General features: G+C 40.6%; 1 protein-coding gene across 2 annotated transcripts in view; it reads right to left on the bottom strand.

Moving 5' to 3' along the window:
- The window catches only part of HPSE2 (heparanase 2 (inactive)), a 592,918-nt gene extending 575,474 nt beyond the window's left edge, over nucleotides 1-17,444 (bottom strand). For both annotated transcript variants that reach the window (XM_059054720.2, XM_059054721.2), the window contains exons 1-2: nucleotides 17,132-17,444; nucleotides 14,113-14,270 (exon numbers count right to left, since the gene is read on the bottom strand). In XM_059054720.2, coding sequence (XP_058910703.1) covers nucleotides 14,113-14,270; nucleotides 17,132-17,421 — 448 coding nt within the window. In that variant the 5' untranslated portion in view covers nucleotides 17,422-17,444. The remainder of the gene's footprint in view (nucleotides 1-14,112; nucleotides 14,271-17,131) is intronic.
- Nucleotides 17,445-17,874: the final 430 nt, after the last annotated feature.

The following is a 17,874-nucleotide window of genomic DNA, read 5'->3' as shown; positions in this document are numbered from 1 at the left end:
CAACAGCATTTATTTTTCTAATGGTTTCAAGTTATGTTTAGTTTCACCTACGGGTTTTAACTTGGCTAAGCCTGGACTACAGTTTCTTTTGAATCTACAGCTCAGTGAATTTAACCTGAGTCTACTCTTCCAAGAGGATTCATAATGGCCAGGGAAATAAGTCCACAATCTGGTTTTTTTTTTTCCAACAACTGCAAAGAAATAAACACCCAAATGAAAAGAGTGTACCTGTTAGGGCACTGAGAGATACACAAAGATTCACCTCAATGGTGATTACAAACATTTTTAAAAGTGTGCATGGTTTAGTGACTATCACCAGAAGTTCATGTTCTACTTCCAGCTCCTCTGCTTACTCAGTACAGGCCTCCTCTGTGGTAAATGAAACCCTCTCATTGAATGCACCGTGATAGCTAATGAATGTCTGAACTTAAAAGGCTTTTAAATTCTTTGTTGGAAGTCTCCTCAGTGATACTGGCATCCACAAAGTACTCTCAAAAGTCCCCTCTGTGCCATTCTCTGGACTAGTTCTAACCTCACCCTGGGTTTGTATTCCAGTCTCAAAGGAGTCTGAGTTTCAGGTGTCAAATCTACAAAAAATGGCATCCTGCAGCCTGTCCAGAAGTTTGTCAATAAAGAACAGTTCAAAAAGAATCTGGGACTAGACTAGAGCCTAGCACAGCTACAAGCAAACACAGCCTCTCACAAAGAAACAACAGGCCCATTCTAGACTTCCTATTTCAGATTGGCCCAAACACTGCAGAACACAAGTACCCACCTGGTTTACTGAAGTAGAGTGGAGGGATTATCATTAGCTGTGTATACCTCATTTAAGAGTATCAGGCTTGGGCTTCCCTGGTGGCACAGTGGTTGAGAGTCCACCTGCCGATGCAGGGGACACGGGTTCATGCCCCGGTCCAGGAGGATCCCACATGCCACAGAGCGGCTGGGCCCATGGGCCATGGCCGCTGAGCCTGCGCGTCCGGAGCCTGTGCTCTGCAACGGGAGACGCCGCAACAGTGAGAGGCCCGCATACCGCAAAGACAAAACAAAACAAGAGTATCAGGCTTGAAGACAGAGGTACTGAGTTCTAATCCCAGTTCTGCCACTTAAAAGCTGTATTACTCTGAGCAACTTCCTTGAGTCTGTTTTCTCATTTATAATATAGAAATGCCAAAATTTAAAATAAACTTACTATACACAGCTCCTGTGATGATCAGAGGAGTTTTTATAATTCTATAGTTCTATTATTCTTTAGTTCTATAATTCTATAGTTCTTTAAATTTTAAAGAACATTACAAATGTAAAGTGTGATTATTTTTCTCCTGCAAGCTGATTAGGGAGCTATTCAAAAATGGCTACTTCTGCCTTCTTTAGTCTGTTTCTCAAAAAACATTATGTGAGGTCTTTTTTTTTTTTTTTTTTTTGCAGTATGCGGGGCTCTCACTGTTGTGGCCACTCCCGTTGTGGAGCACAGGCTCTGGATGCGCAGGCTCAGCGGCCATGGCTCACGGGCCCAGCCGCTCCACGGCACGTGGGATCTTCCCGGACCGGGGCACGAACCCGTGTCCCCTGCATCGGCAGGCAGACTCTCAACCACTGCGCCACCAGGGAAGCCCACGTGAGGTCTTTATAAGTGTCTCTTCTTTGGCTGAATAGTATTCAAATTCACAGAGTAGCTTTAACAAGATGAGTGACAGGTAGGATTTCTTTCAAATCACACAGTGTTATACTATTTGAACAAAAAAGTCAAAATATTTTTAGTGTCACTTTCTATCTGTATCTAAAACTTTTTAAATCACTTGTTCTACAAAAGAAAACGGTACTTTGATGCACAGGGTTAGTTTTGCTGTGACTGTTTTCTTGACATTTGCTCAAAGAATGCATTATAGCTAAAAGGATTAAAATGGATAAGGGTGGTTAAAAAGACATTGGGGAAAATAAATAATTTAGATCAAGTTCCAATACAAAAAAGATATGATTCTACAGCACTGCTTTGTTAGAAACTACAGACAAATAGCAAACAGAGAAGTTCTTGCAAAAAAGTACCAATGAATTAGAAAGAATGGTTAAATTACTCCTCATCCACATATGGATTATTCTTTAGCCACTGAAAAACAGCCCATAATTTCTGACTAAAAGGTAACCTAGAGAAGCAAGTTGTACAAAAATACAATTCCACTTACACATTTAAATTTTTATATACATATGTATGCACAGAAAAAGTTCTAAAAAGGTACATGCCAGACTGTTAAAAGTGGTTATATTTATGATATATGTATTATTGAATTTATATTAATGAGCATGCATTTCATTGGTATTAATAAAATAAATAAAAAGCCTAAAACTTTAAAAGTAAAAATATGAATAAGGAAGTTAAGCATTAACCAGAAATAGACTATGAATTTTTTAAAAAGCAGAAACAATGAATGGAAGAGCTATTATTCTTTTTAGTGTATTAAGCTACCCAATAAATGGCAAATAATCAGTCAACAAGTATACACTGAAGAACTACTAGGCAAAAGACAGCTACTAGGTTCAGTCCATTGATTTTGATTTTAACATCTTATATCTATGCCAGAATCTGTAATTCATATAAGTTATTTATTTTAAATTGATGTCATGAATCACAGCTCTCAGTTTGAACTTAACAATAAATAAACCACTAGGCTCTATAAAAAAAAAAAAAGACAGCTACTAGATGTTACAGCAACAACAAAAATGATAAAATCACTACTGTCACAGTGACCTATAATCTGGGGGTTGAGCCAAGTCTATATGAACATACACAAAAAGATACCTGAGAACATTGAGGCAGAATATGAAAATAGCCAAAAGAGTGATTTTTATACAACAAATACCTTGGAAATTCAGGCTCAATAAACACTTCATGAATGAATAAATGAGATCGTGAAGAATTCATAGAGAAGGACGACAAATTTGAGCAGGGTTCTGAAAGGCAGGAAGAATTCAGAAGTGGGTAAAAAGTGGGCAGACAGATGATGGAGTGAGAAATCTGGAGGGTTAGAAATTAAGAGAATGGCAGAGTGAGTAGGAGCTCTGTGGCAGGAAGCTACACCATCTGCTTGTGAATAAACTCAGGTTCCTGTGGGGAAGAGGAGAGAAGAAGCTGGCCAAGGAAGGTGGGCTGACTCTAGAGGGCCTTGGAAAACTGGAGGAGAATGAGGAGGATTTAAGTTAGACAAGGGATAACCTTGAAGGTTTCTAGCTAGGCAGTGACAGGAGAACATGGAGCTTCAGAAAGATTAATGAGGCAGGAGGATGAAGAGAGGCTGGAGAAAGGGAACCCAGTTTCCTTAGAGAGAGAAGACAGAATAGATGGGAGACGAAGACTGCCCAAACCAGATGGAAACAGCCATGAGGTAAACAATCATAATTTTCATTTAGCCCCATTTTCAAACTTTCAAATCAGACTCAAGTTAATATAAACCCCTAGAGGAAAGGCCTTTGAAGCTGTCTTGGTAGAAGAATGAGGAATATTGTGCTGTTATGCTATAATGGGGGTGGTGAACATCACCAACTTCAGAGTGAGACTGTCCTGGATCCAGCCACAGCTCTGCCACTTACCAGCAGTTACTTACTTTGTGTAGAATATATAACCTCTTTGCTCCATAGTTTCTTCATTGTAAATGGCTATAAAAGTGATCTCTATTTGAGTTTAACAAACTCTCAGTTCAAAGAGAAAGATAAGGAAGAGAGGTATGAAGGAAGGGTTTTCTTGAAACTTCACCCTTATCAGTTCCCTTTATCCTTCACAAGGTTTCTCTGGCCTCAGAACTTGAAAGAAGAAAAATGCAGAGTATGGTTCTAGTATATAAATAAAAACAAAGTAATTCTTAAATTGCCCAATAATTTAATGGTAACTTTCCAACAACTTTTTCAAATATTCTTATTTTTCTGCTTTTTTTCCTGCCATTTCCCTTATATCAATGACACTGTTGATCCATTTCTAGTATTCTTTTCAATTCATCTGCTTCCAAAATAGTTCTATCCAATGGGAACTAATAAGTTCTATTCCATTGCATCAGTTGCTGTCCTATTCCTTCAAATGTCATAAAGTGTGACAATCATCTCTTTCAATTGTTCATGTGTCTCCCTGTGATTATTCTTTTGCTGTTTTTCCTAACAACTATTTTGTGTCCTAACCCACTAGACCTTTGAAGGAGGGTCTATGGCACACATATTTTTAATGCTCCATGATACTTAGTATAGGGCTTTTGAGTGCCTGATAGATGAATAGATGAATAAATGAAATAGTGAATGAACCAAAGACTGGATCCCTCTTATCTAAGCACAGTGAAGAGAGAACAGGACTGGGTTCTAATCCTGATTGTACTAACTACTGATCTTATGACCTTAAGCAAGTCACATGTCTCTTCTGAGTCCCTATTTCTTCATATACACACACATACACACGTGCATGCCCACAAGTTTGTCAACAGATTGATTTAAGAATTAAATGAGATACCATATGTAAAACACAGTAAGAACTCAACAAACAGTAGCTGTTATTAGCATTATTATTATTTACCCTTAAGGCCAGGTCAAGCTCCCTCCTCCTAGGCAACTGTCCTGACTACTCCAGCTCTCACTTCATCTCCTTCTCTGAACTTCTATAGCCCTTACAGCTTGTTCTACATCCTTTAACCTTTGAATATATCCTATCTTGTTCCCATTGCTATTATTTCCTACATGCCTTGTATGTCTGAGATCTTTGACTCACAGAATCTCAGAATTAGATGCTCAAACAGACAATGTGGTCCATTTTCTTCATTTTATGGATAAGGAAGGCTTCAGGAAGGTTAACAACTTGCACAATGACACATTTAGCTAGTAGAAAAACAAGTTCATTAACACAGGCTCCGCTTAAGCCTTCAGGTTTAATGGGTGATGTCATTGAGTCCCTGCTCCCCAACTCTTTACCTAGATGGCCTTGGCCAAGTTATTTAACCACTCTGGGCCTCAGTTTCCCCATTTGTCAAATGGGAAAATACTACTTTCCTCATAGGGTTGATAAAAGGATTAAATATTAATCTATGTAAATTCCTTAAAATAGTACTAAACATAAAAAGCACCCAACAATGTTAGGTAATATTATTATATTATTACTATTATTAAGCTGCAGGGGAAACATCCATTCTTCCATAGTAATTCAAAGATAATGACCCAAATCTGAGCAATTTAACTTTTGCATTCTCATCTTCCATCTTTCAAAGTGTTTTTGCCTTTCCAGAGCAAGTAAAAAATAAGGTACTGGTTTAATCCCCAACTCCCTCAATACAAACATATAGATGCAGATATGTACCCCATCTTTTCTAAATATGCAGCTTATATTTTTCACTCTTCATTCTTCACCACACAGAAAGCAAAACACATGCATTAAGGTTTGTAAACAACATAAATTTTTGTTTGACTTAATGTGTCTGTTCCATGCAATGTGATGATGGTTATCTATATGGATTTTTATGTGTATGTCAATCCCAGTGTGTTTTGATTGTAAATTCCTAGAGACAAAAATGATGTCTGCTTAAGTCAATCAAACAAATTCTGGGGCACTTGGACTAAATTAGATGAAGTATTCAGAGCAGAATTTCAGAAAAATTTAGAGAATGAGAGAGGATTAGTGAGGATTGGCTCCGCAGAAGGCTTAATGAAACAGGGGACTTGGGCAGAGCTTTGAAGGACAAGTAAAAATTTTAATTCAAGACAGAAAATGAGTGTTCAAGGTAGAGGGTATGCTATGAGCAAAGTTGAAAGACTTAGCAAAGATTAGTCTGACTAAAGTAGAGTGATGATACTCAAGACTATTGAGAAATTCTATTGAATATGTAAGACCAGAGCACTTTGAGAGTACAATTCATGTTCTATTCCTCTTGGGTAGCCCCAGTATCTAGACTAACCTTGGAATTTGGTTTATAATTTTAAAAACATGTATTGAATTAAGCAAAATTACACTGATTTTCACTGTACTAAAGTGAAGAAAACTGATAATGAAACCAAAAGACAAAGGAGTTCAACAAGGTATCTATACGTTCTATAGTACTAGCCACTAGTCTACAAATTGTATTTACTTTGCCTACATCACCACCATGGACAAGTGTAAAAAATAAAACACACCAAATTCTTTCATGCTCATATATTCATATGCTCTGTCTCTGTCTCTGTCTCTTTCTGTCTCATACACACATACACACACACACACACACACTACACACACACACACACACACACACACTGTTCAGAGTCCAATCCATTGCCTCATAGATCTAGACAGCTGAAAACTTGATTAAGGTACTAAGAAGCACAGAAGTTAAGAGTCTTAACATTTAATCCATTTTGATGAAGGATTCTCAGAAGAGGCTCCTGACTCTATGAGCCCAGACCATGTGACTGGCAGGCTAAACAGTCTCAGGGAATTTTAAAAGAAACTTCTTTTCTTCCATGACGTACCCATCCCACCAAGAGGCCTTGGGAGAACAGGAGAGAGAATATAAATAAATATGCAAGAGAAACAGTGATATTTGGTATTGGCAACAGCAGCACAATTTGTGGATTACCTTTAGCCCCAATGATCAGGTGATAAATTATACAAATGTGGTTGTGATTGAAAGGCCTATTTACTAGACTTTTTGATTCACTGAAATTAATTAAGCCACCTCTACAAGCAGTAGACCAGAGTTTCCAGATCTCCTCTCTACCACTTTCAGCACTATATAGATCCACAATAACTTAACTATGACTAAATGGCATGTTAACTATATCTTTAGATACCACATTCAAATTCACAGGGGTACAGTGAGCTGCAACTAGCACTCAGGACCTGGTACCAAATTTCAAACATTATAGAAAATGCACCCACTTTGTTTCCAAAAGGCAGAATAAAACATATATAAAACTTCAGGTGATTTCTGACACCTTTTTTTTTTTTTTTGCGGTACGCGGGCCTCTCACTGTTGTGGTCTCTCCCGTTGTGGAGCACAGGCTCCGGACGCGCAGGCTCAGCGGCCATGGCTCACGAGCCTAGCCACTCCCTGTCATGTGGGATCTTCCCAGATCAGGGCACAAACCCGTGTCCCCTGCATTGGCAGGCGGACTCTCAACCACTGCACCACCAGGGAAGCCCTCTGACACCCTTTAATACAATATTAAATTGTGTCAAATCCTTTTAAAGTTGCTAGCAGACAAATCATGAAATGCCAAATAGTGGCCTTGGAATGGAGGCTTTTCTTGGCCTAAAAATCTCTAGAAACTGCTTTTGACTGATGTTGCTGAAGTGATAAGAGTTCAGGAGTATGTAATTTGACAACCATAGCTGGGCCTCATTCATCGTCCCAGGCTCAGCATCAAACGGGCCTGGAGCTAGCTGCCTGCTCAATGAGTAAATTCATGAGTGAGTAAATATTACAAAGCAGTAGCCTGTTTTTACTCTGTAAGAGAAGGAAGGGAAACAAAAATTATCAAGCAAATTCTAAAACCTTTATTTTATATACCCTATAAGAACCAAATTAATAATTTAGTTTTAAATTATCTATCCTTCAAACATGCTTCATAACTCAAACCTCATCAAGTTCAGTTATAACACACTTTTAGCTAGAGTATATGAATGTGTGCAATGATTTGGAAAAGAAGAATGGGAGAGGGCAAAGTCATTATCCATGTTGAAAACATGTCCTTCCCCTCTCCAATGGAGTAAAAGAACTTATAATAGCCTCTATTTTCCTATAGGGCCAATTCCATTTTACTATGCTTAAAATTCAACATTCTCATCATCTGATCTGGATTTACCCAACCAACCTTTACTCTCACACATGTACTTTCTTCTTTTTTAATTACATATTTTGGAGCTAACAAAAATACATTAGCACTTCTTAAAATTCAAATTAGATATAATTCTAGAAATATGAGTTTTTCTTAGAATAATTTCTAATATGTGCTTTTCATAATATTAAAATAAACATTACTGAATTTTTTAAAAGTATGCAAATAGGCTTCTATAAAAAAGAATCTGTTATGCTTCTAGCAACATGAACTAATATAATTTCTAACATGTACCTTCTATTTAGGCAGGTGGTCTCCTTATTGCCCAAACACATATTTAGGCTTTGCCTCATGCTCTTTCCCTTGAATGAAATGTCCTCTCTCATCTCTACTTCTCCAAAGTCTAGGCATCTTTCACAAGGCCCAACCTAACTCCCACCTAAGTCTGGCCAGTATTCATCTCAACTTTTCCTGTCACATCCTGGCAAACTATTTTGTTCCACTTAGCACTTCATTCTATATTGTCTTTGTGTTACTCTTCAGTTTTATCATTATAAATGTTATCTCACTAACAAGCTATTAGATTGACAGCAGAGACAGTGTCTTTTGAAGGGGAAAGGTCAAGTATTTTGTAGAGTATCCTTCAATTTGACTAGTGTTTTCTCACATTTACAGAGAGTTATGGATTTGGGGAAAGAATATCACAAAGGTGAAGTGCCCGCCCTTCTCATCACATGTTATCAGGGAATACATGATATCAACATGACCTATCTGCTGATGTTAACCTTGATCACTTTGTTGAAATGATATCTGACAGCTTCTCCACTGTGCTTTATAGACTCTCTTCCTTAGAAACAAGTTGTTAAATCCAGCCCACACTCAAGGGGAAAACAGAAGTTCCACATCCTAAAAGTATCAAAGAATTGGTGGTCATATGCTAAAACCACCACAATAATTAATTAATTAACATTATGAGAGAGATGTTTTGAGGCTATGCAAATATCCTGCTTTGCCTTCAACTTCGCCTACTAATTTTAACACTGATTAGTGGATCTTGCCTACAGCAATGATTACTCTTGTGCTCTAATGTTGATATAGGACTGTATCCTTTTATATATTTGATAATCTGCATTTTGTCCAGCATGAAACTAAACACAGAGCAGGTAATCAATAAACACTTGTTGGGGGCTTCCCTGGTGGCTCAGTGTTTGAGAGTCCGCCTGCCGATGCGGCGGACGCCGGCTTGTGCCCGGTCCAGGAGGATCCCATGTGCTGCAGAGCCACGGAGCGGCTGGGCTCATGAGCCATGGCCGCTGGGCCTGCGCGTCTGGAGCCTGTGCTCCGCGACTGGAGAGGCCGTGACGGTGAGAGGCCCGCGTACCGCAAAATAAATAAATAAATAAATAAATAAACACTTGTTAAATGTAATTGGATTTCAAGAAACATTTATGTAAAATGAAGTGAGATAATGAAAGGTGGATAAGTTCAAGGCAAATATGTATTTTGGCAGTTGTACTGTTCTTATGTCATATGTCTTGATTGATGAAATGGGAATAGAAAGATAAAGAATTAACTACCTCACCTCTACTAAAACTAGGAAAACTTCCTGGAGCAAGGAAAACAATAATAATAGTTGTATAGTGCCTTAAAGTTTACAAAGTGTACTCCACATTCATTATTTAGGACTTCAGAAGCTCTCAGAAGAGAAAATTTTCAGGAGACGAAGATTGAAAAAACATTTAAATTTGTGAAGAGGTACTATTAATTTGGGAATTGGAAAATTAGGTGTAGAAACTACGTAAGGCTAACCAAGAAAAGCAAAAGTAAAGGCAAAGAAGAAACAGATACAATAAAAAACAGTGTGGGTCCAGTGCAAGGCTTTAAATCAGGTGGTAAAGTTGATTTAATGCACAGTATGAAACCAAGACACTTAGACTACCAAAGATAAAGAGTACATAGTTAAAGTAATGAAGTATGTCATTAAAATAAATATTAAGAATGGACTTCGTGGGAAAATGCATTGAAGGTGAAAAATGAATAGAATCTTTATGTATGTGTTTACTCATTTCTTCACTAGTAACCTCCGTTTTTCCAGTGCCTTTAACAGGCTCTTAACCTAGTATGCAGCCAAAAATATTTGCGGAAGTTCTACTATGTCATACATAATGCTAGACATTTTAGGATATACAACAATTAGATATGGGCCCTTCCTATAAAGAATTTGCATTCTAATTGAAAAGGTAAAACAAAAATACATATATATATGTTTAACTTTTCATATATATACGAAAAGTTAAAAAGCAAAACAAGGCAGAAGGGGCCAAAAGAACAACATAATGAGAAAGAACTGCAATAGTCCAGAGAAAGAAGAGATAACTATGAAATGACCTGTTCAGGAAAGGCTTGTGAAAATAAGGGCATTTGCAATGGGTATTCAAGAATTGGGTGGAGTGGGTGGTGAAATTTTAACAGAGCCAAGAAAAGGGCATTTAAAGCAGAGATAGAATGGCTGAACAAAGGGGGTTGAGATAAAGGTGTTTTAAGGAAACAGTGAAAATCAAGCTGGGTTGTAATAAAAGTTATATGAAAACATCGGGTACAAAAGGTAAGCTGAGATTTAAAAAGGCTTTGAATGCCAAGTTGAGGAGTTTGAACATTTTCTGTAAACAATCCAAAAATAATCAAAGTTTTCCAGCAAAAAAGTGACATGATGAATATGATATTTTAGAAATATTAAGCTGGCTTTTGATGTGCATAATAAATGGTGTATATCTTGATTAAAGATATGGTTATGTCAGTAAAGAGACAGGCATACAAATAAATCACACTGAATATACAACAAAGAGAGGTAGACTGCAGCAAAATAAACTTAAGAACAAAAGATTAACCCAAGATTTCTTTGTTAGGAGCAAGAAAAGCATAACATCACATAGACAGGCAAAGGGTAAGACTCCAAAATATGAAGAACAATCCTATTTTTTATTTCCGCCATCATCATCATGTTTATATGAAGTTCAAGTTGCCTACGCTAAAAGTGGAATAAGTAACTGTATTAAAGGACTAACTAGAGAAGTTCTCAAAGTTTATGTAAACAGTGACTTTAGAAAGAGAAAATGCAGCTGCATTAATATGCTTTAAAAGTTTTTGGAAAATATAAGCCACATGATTTGTTAATTGCCCTATTAATTCAGGGGAAAACAACAACAAAATATCACATCGAGGTAGCAATATGAATGAATTAACCAGAAAAGTGTACGTTACCCAAGCTGGAACTATCAGTTCATTTTAATGTTAGTATATAACAAAACTAAAGATTAGTCTCTTCTTTCATTACCACACAAAAAAAATAGGCACCTTATGTTCTCCACCTCCATTCCTTAAAGACAATTCTCCCTAAAAATTCTCCCTACATTCTCTTAATACTCTCAAACAATTCCCTAATTCTATCTCCTTTCTTCTGTATAAACTTTGGTCTACCGCATCTTATTCACTCCTTAAACCCACTTTAAAATATTAAACATATATGTTATAAATTTCCTGAAGCTACCTTTAATAAAAGTAGGAATACTTAGCCTTCATAGTGCTTTGCGGTTAACAAAATATTTTATACAGATACCTCTCAGAACCCTCACAGAAGCAATGCAGAGCAGATACTATCACATCCATATATTACAGAGAAGCAGCAAGCCCAGGGCCACATATTCATAAGTGATAGAGCCAGGCCTGAAATACAGGCTGAGTCCAAATTCCATATTCTATTCCCTATGTCACTCAATTTCATAATGTGCCAGTAGCTGTATCTAATTATTCAAAATGTATGTTATTATTCTATATTATGTTTAAGCCAATACATCCCCTTTTTAAAAAAATAAGGTACTTATGCCAAAATGCCTATTACAGGGCCGTTTACTGAGAAGACCTAATTATTTTAAGAGGCTCATTATGATGACAGTTATCACTGGATTAAAAGTGACAACTGAAGTATAACATTTGCAAAATTGCTGAGACTATACCAAAACCATTTTTGCCTTTAATTCTGCAATGCAACATGCAACAACAAAGACAATATGGGTGATTTAAGGATATGTGAGCATCGAAGGGCAGAAACAGGGCATTCCTACTCTCTTTAACTGTGCTAAGGCCTCAAATACTGATATAGTTCAGAGCATCTTATTACCAAGGAGACATAAATCAAAAGGAGTTCAGCTAGGAGCAATAAAACAGATTAGTATCTGGAAGGACTGACTTTAAAGAAAGTTTTAAAAGAATTAAATCCAGGTAGTCTAGATTAAAAAAACAGCTATGAGGAAACCTTTTTTTGAAGCTGACACAACAAAGAAATTATTTTGAAGGTAAATGTCTAAAAAAATGCAAAGAGGAGTCATCAAATATTTAGAGAATATAAAGGGAAAATTCAGGAAAAATTTACCGGTGAAAATCTATGGGACAAAAAAACTCTCTCCCACAGGAGTGGTAAAAACTACACTCCTAGAGATATTTAATACCATGTTGGACAAAACGAGAAAAGGATTCCATATGGAATGATCCTGTACTGAACCCTGAAGTGGTGGGAGGATTGAAGATGACCTCTTAGATCTTTTCCATTTCTGGTTTTTTTCCTAATTCTATGAAGTTTTATGGGGCACGGCCTTCTGCCAATATCCTTTCTCCCCATGATGCCCACTTTCTCCTTGTACAAAGGGAGACAAATTGTATCCTTCATTTTAAGCATATCTCCCACTCTCAATGAATAGGTAATATAATCCTAGGTACAAGTTTGGGAGAAAAGGGCTAATTCCTAAACTTATAATAGTCTTTTTATTTCCCCACAGTGGTTCCTGGGGCTCTTACAAGTTTTTTCACAAACTAAAGAGGAAGTAGTTCAAACGGACTCAAAGAAGAGCTGTTTCATCAGGAAAACCATTAATATTCTCCCTTCTTGTATCGGAACACAGAGCTGACAGTGACCCTGGGAGCTATAAAGCCCCAGGTCAAATTACCATCAGAGCTGCTGTTCAGGATTATCTTTTACCTTTCAGCATTTTATGATGAGTGACAGCAAAATCTACTGGCAATCCACATTTTTATAGCAATGATATTTACCTTTGGAAAGATGTAGCCCTCAACACCTACATACTTAGCCAATGTTGTAAAAAGGCAAGTCTAATTCAGGATTCAAACTCAAGAAGCCTCAACCTTGCCCTCTTTCTCGTCTGGCACTTTAAAAAAAAGGTTTCTCAGCCAACCTTGAAATAGATCCAAACTCTCCACAATTCCCGTTCAGTGAAAGCCCCAGAAAATACAAGGGTTTTTCCTCATTTTGCTGATTTATAAGGACAAGATGTAACAAAATCCAGGGAGCTCTGAGAACATGTCCCTGAGCCCTTTGAAAATAAAACTGTAGCTCATTTATGAGAAGGGACAACAGGGCAGAAATAGCTTTCCAGGAATGGACACTAATGCCTCTTCTACCCAATCTAAACAACCTCAGTGGGTGAAGACCCATCAATTGCCACCTTGCCCATTTGAAAGAAACTCTGTTCCTCCACCAACACAGAAAGTTCACAGTTATTAACACCAAACCCTCTAAACAATTTTCTTAAATACCATTTTCATTTTTCCCTAGTAAAAATGAGACTGTTCAAATGTAAAAAGATTGGCCTCTCACACTGGAATAGGATCTGGCATTTTCAAAAGCCCTTCCAACACTTAACTCATCTGATCCTGGCAGGAAAGGCTGGCATTTATAATCCCACTTTGAAACTGAGAAAAAAAAAAAAGTGCGACTCTGAGATTAGGCAGTCTAAAGAAGAACTCACTGTGAAAAGTTTCAAACCTTCCCAACAATGGACCAATCTAAAAAGGATTATTCCAGAAAACTTTAGAGTGGGATTCAAAAAAGGCTGAATCCCTCCGTAGCCTCATCGCAGGAAAGCAAAGAATAAGAAAAACAAAAAGGCACTTCCTTTAATTTTAGAAAGGAAACGTGACCCTGCCCCTTTATGAACCTGACTGGATTTTCTCAAGAAACCCACTGCACCTTCTCCCTATAGGACTAGCCAGTCATAAGTTTTGGATACTAGTTCTTGGCCTCTGAGACTCAGCGGCCCAAGAAAGGCCAGCAGCCTGGACAAGGACAACCTGATGAGCCCCCTTTGTGTAATCACGACAGGAATCCCACACTCCAGTTTCCCCTCGCCTACAGCTACCAGTTTTTCAGATGAGCTTCAACCTGGCCCTCCTCCAAATCTGCACCCCACACGCATACATACCGATTGCTGGCTCCCACTCCCCAAACTTCCCCCACCCAACAAGAGTGGGGAGCAAGTTTCTCACCATCCTCATAGTTTTTGAGATAGTAATCCGGGCCAGGGCCCCCACGGCTTTTTGCCGGGTTCCTCAGATTCTGGAACTGCAGGAAGTCGGTCCTTTTGCCCCCGAAGCGCAGAAAGGCGGGCGAAAGTCCCCGGGCCAGGGTCACCAGACGCTTGGAGCTGCAGGGATAGAGAAGGAGAAAGGAAAGGATCCGGGGGACAAGCGAGAGGGCGCGGGGCACCAGCAAGGCCCCCTTCCCACTCTCTGTGGAGTTGTGCCTTGTGCCCCAGCCCACCCAGTCTTGGGCCGTGGGGCTCCGGGAGCTAACGCCTCGCGCGCCCAACTGGTCATGGCCCCCGATGATGCTCACCAAAGGTAGTATTTACAAAGAGAGATTGTGTTTGTTAACAGTGTGTGCATAATGTGGGGGGTACCCTTCTGCTGAGAACACTGGACTAAGGCGCAGTTGCAGGGCTTCTGCCCCTGCCCGAAAAGCTCTCCTGGAAGAGATGCGCAGCGCACGGACCCCAGGCTCCGACTTTAGCCATACTTCTGGGCTGAAAGACGAGATCTGCCTCCTCTGCCCCAGGGGCATCGCAACCTCCATGGAGAAGGTGAAACCCGCCTTCTTTCTCTCAGAGCAGGCACCTGAGATCAGGTTAATTTTTTTTAATGCCAAAGCTGATTTTCCTTTTCCACTACCTTATAACAACTGTATGCATCTCCCAAATCCCTGAGCAAGAGAAATTGGCGGGGAAAATCCTTGCCTTTCTGAGAACACTCCCCAGCCCCACCTTGCACAGTAAAAGCAATGCCTCTTTGGCCCCTGAAATAATTCAGCCCGATCTCAGGAAAGGTAACGTTCTCCTCTCCACCCCCCGGGTTGGGCTCCATCTTTTTTCCTTCCCACTTGGGGCCATTTGGAAGCTCTGAGGAAAATGAAGTTTGCCGAAATGTGGAACCTGCGCGTAGCAGGAGACTCGAGGGGCATCAGAATATCATTTACACCTATTTAGATTCAGGATTTCCATAAATAGGTTTTTCAAAAGCCAAATGCTGCTAATTCGGGAAGGGGTAGAGAAGGAGCAATCGGATGCTCTTAATGCTAAGGGCATCAGCTGTTAAGTTCCGGGTCTCTACGTTATTTTTAACGCTTTGCTGCTTCAAGTTCTGAATATCCAATCCAAATGGTACTAAAGAGTATCTTAAAGGCAGTGGATAGGAGAAAACAAAGAAGAAAACAGAGACTCCAGTTTTAGAGTTTCTAACAAAAGTCGTGGCCGCCTGGAGAAGTCCAATAGCCGGAACGATCGCTTGGCCGAGGACTCCGGCACTGCGTTACCCGGCGGGCGGAATCGGGCGTCGTGTGGGCCCACGGCGGGCGAGAAGACATCCGTGCGAGTCCGGCCCCGCAGAAACGGCGTTTCCAACAACCTTCCAGCCGGAAGCCTGCACATCCAATGCAATTGCGCCCTGCCAAGGCTTCTTCCCCGAAAAGCCGCCTTCCACAATCTTTTCTGCGACAAGCATTTAGCGAGAACGTGAAAGTCTGTTGTTGTTGTTTTTAAGGTCAAAAGCAAAAGAACCCCGAAGGAGTCCGCGTAGCTAGAGAAGCGCGATGCAAGTGGGGCGTGTAGTCGCTCCCCACCTCCCGGACGAGCTCACAGACGCGCGCTGCTGCACGGAAGAGCTTCCGAGGAGGAATCCGGCCGCGCAGAGCTGTTCCCGCCCTCCCAGCGGAGGCGCGGGCAGGAACCAAAACGACCTCGGCGGCGGCCACAGCAACCACTCAGTCCTCCCGCAACGCTCGCTCCACGTGGAAGAAGCACCCCTCACAGCGCCTCCTGCTACCTGCCGCGTCCGCTGACCTGGCCGAGGCCAGGGGAGACCTGGAGAGCTGAGGAGCGGGCGCACGCGAGAAGCAAACTCGAATTTCGCAGAGTGAAAGATACTCAGGAAAGGCGCGGCGGACGCGGCCTCAGAACAGAAAAGTGAGACTGAGAGCTCTGGGAGCTCTTCGAGGGAGCCCACAAGCTGAGGCTCCAATTTGGAGGGAAATTTTTTTAAACTCAACACTTGGATTCGACATTGTAGACTTTTTTTTTTTTTTTTTACATTGCAACTCTGTCCCTGTTGGAAAGGGATCGTGGTTGCCTTACTGCTGAACAGTAACAACTGGGGAGAGGGTGAGCCCAATTAGACTCCAAGCCCTAGAGTAATGCAGGGTCCATGATCACAAAACTCCCGGCTTCCTAATCCACCAGTGCTGGATTCAGATCTCCGAAACATCCCCGGAGTATTTCTAGGACACTTTCTGCTCTTTTTATATACGCTTATGACCGGAGCGAGGACTTTTTGTTTTTCTTTAAAGAAAAACTAAACTATGCAGTTATCACAGGAGATTTAAGGAAGAGGGACTGGGGGAACCATTCGGTCTATAAAAAGTATCTTTAAAAGTCCTTAAGTCTGGAAAGGACAGCGGAGGATATAAAATAAAAATCTGAACCAACTTGCCCACCGCTCAAGCCTCTGCTTAGATTCATTTTGTCTGGGAGTGGGAGACAACTGACGAAACGATCTTTCCGTGGAAAATTCCACTTTCGTGCAATCCCCGCTTAAACACTCACAGACACAGGCAGACAGGCACTCTCTCACACACACACCCCCATCCCCCTCGGGTCTTTGTTGTTCGAGACCTTTTTCTTCGCTTTTGTAACTGCCCTGAACCTCTTGTTTCTTTTCGGAAGTAGACGGGGAGGCTAATTGTGAATATATGTAAGCACAACATTTTTTCAGTCATAACTGGTAAGTTTCTGAAATGCCTTCTGCATTGCAAACATGTGCATCTTAATAGAAAACACTGCTTTTCTCAATCACCAGTTACAGCCTCACAGCAAATATTCCAGGAGGAAAACCTTTCTTCTCTTTGAGAGATCCGCTTGGCTTATTTTCTTCTTCTTCCCCCTTTGGAGTGGGGGGATAGGAAGGGGTGGGGGTTGCTACTTTTAAAAAAAATGATCCATTGAAGCCCCTGCCTTACCTTAAGAAATCCAGCCAGCCATCATGAATGATGGACGGATCCAGCTGCAGAGAGAGGAAGTTCTCATTGACTGTTCTGACTGGGTTCTTGGTGCTCACATCAAGTAGAATCAGGGTCTTTTCCTTCAAACCTGGAGCTCTGTCTACAGGCAAGGGTCTCCTGTCTCCAGCTTGGGAGGAAAGGGAGAGATGGAGCAACAGAGCCAAGAAGAGAGCCACCGGGGCTAGGCACGCGGGGGGGCGGGAGTTGCTGGAGGGCATGGCTTCAGGAAAGGCACAGAGCACCCTCATTAAATCCCTCTGATTTAAACCTCTCTTCCTACAGGGTCTCGCTGGTGACTAATTGTCCTTATCTAAAGTGTGTGTCTGTCTGCCTTTTTCCCCCCTTTTTTCCCTTCCTTTTTCCCCCCTCTCTCGTTTTTTTTTTTTTTTTTCTTCAGTGTTTTGGTGCTGTTGGAGCGAACTCACGCCCCTAGCCAGCCTTCTCAGAGACTCGTGCCAAGAGTACTTCACCAGCACCGCCCCTTTAAGAGATTTCAACTGCAGACATTTTTTAACTTTTTAAAGGTAAGGTGAGGTGGGACGGGGGAGGGGGGAGTAGGAGGAAGGGGTGGCGATGTACCCTCCTGATTTAACTCTCTAGGGTCGGGAAGTGGAGGGAGGGATTGAAACTGCACAGTTGTAACATTTGGGGTACCGGGCGGGACGTCTTGTTTTTACTTCCCTCCCGGCAAGGGGAGAGCA

The sequence above is a fragment of the Kogia breviceps genome, chromosome 2, assembly GCF_026419965.1.
Source record: "Kogia breviceps isolate mKogBre1 chromosome 2, mKogBre1 haplotype 1, whole genome shotgun sequence".
Classification (NCBI taxonomy): domain Eukaryota; kingdom Metazoa; phylum Chordata; class Mammalia; order Artiodactyla; family Physeteridae; genus Kogia; species Kogia breviceps.
The sequence above is the reverse complement of the archived record's forward strand: the minus strand, read 5'-3'. Positions and strand labels throughout refer to the sequence as shown.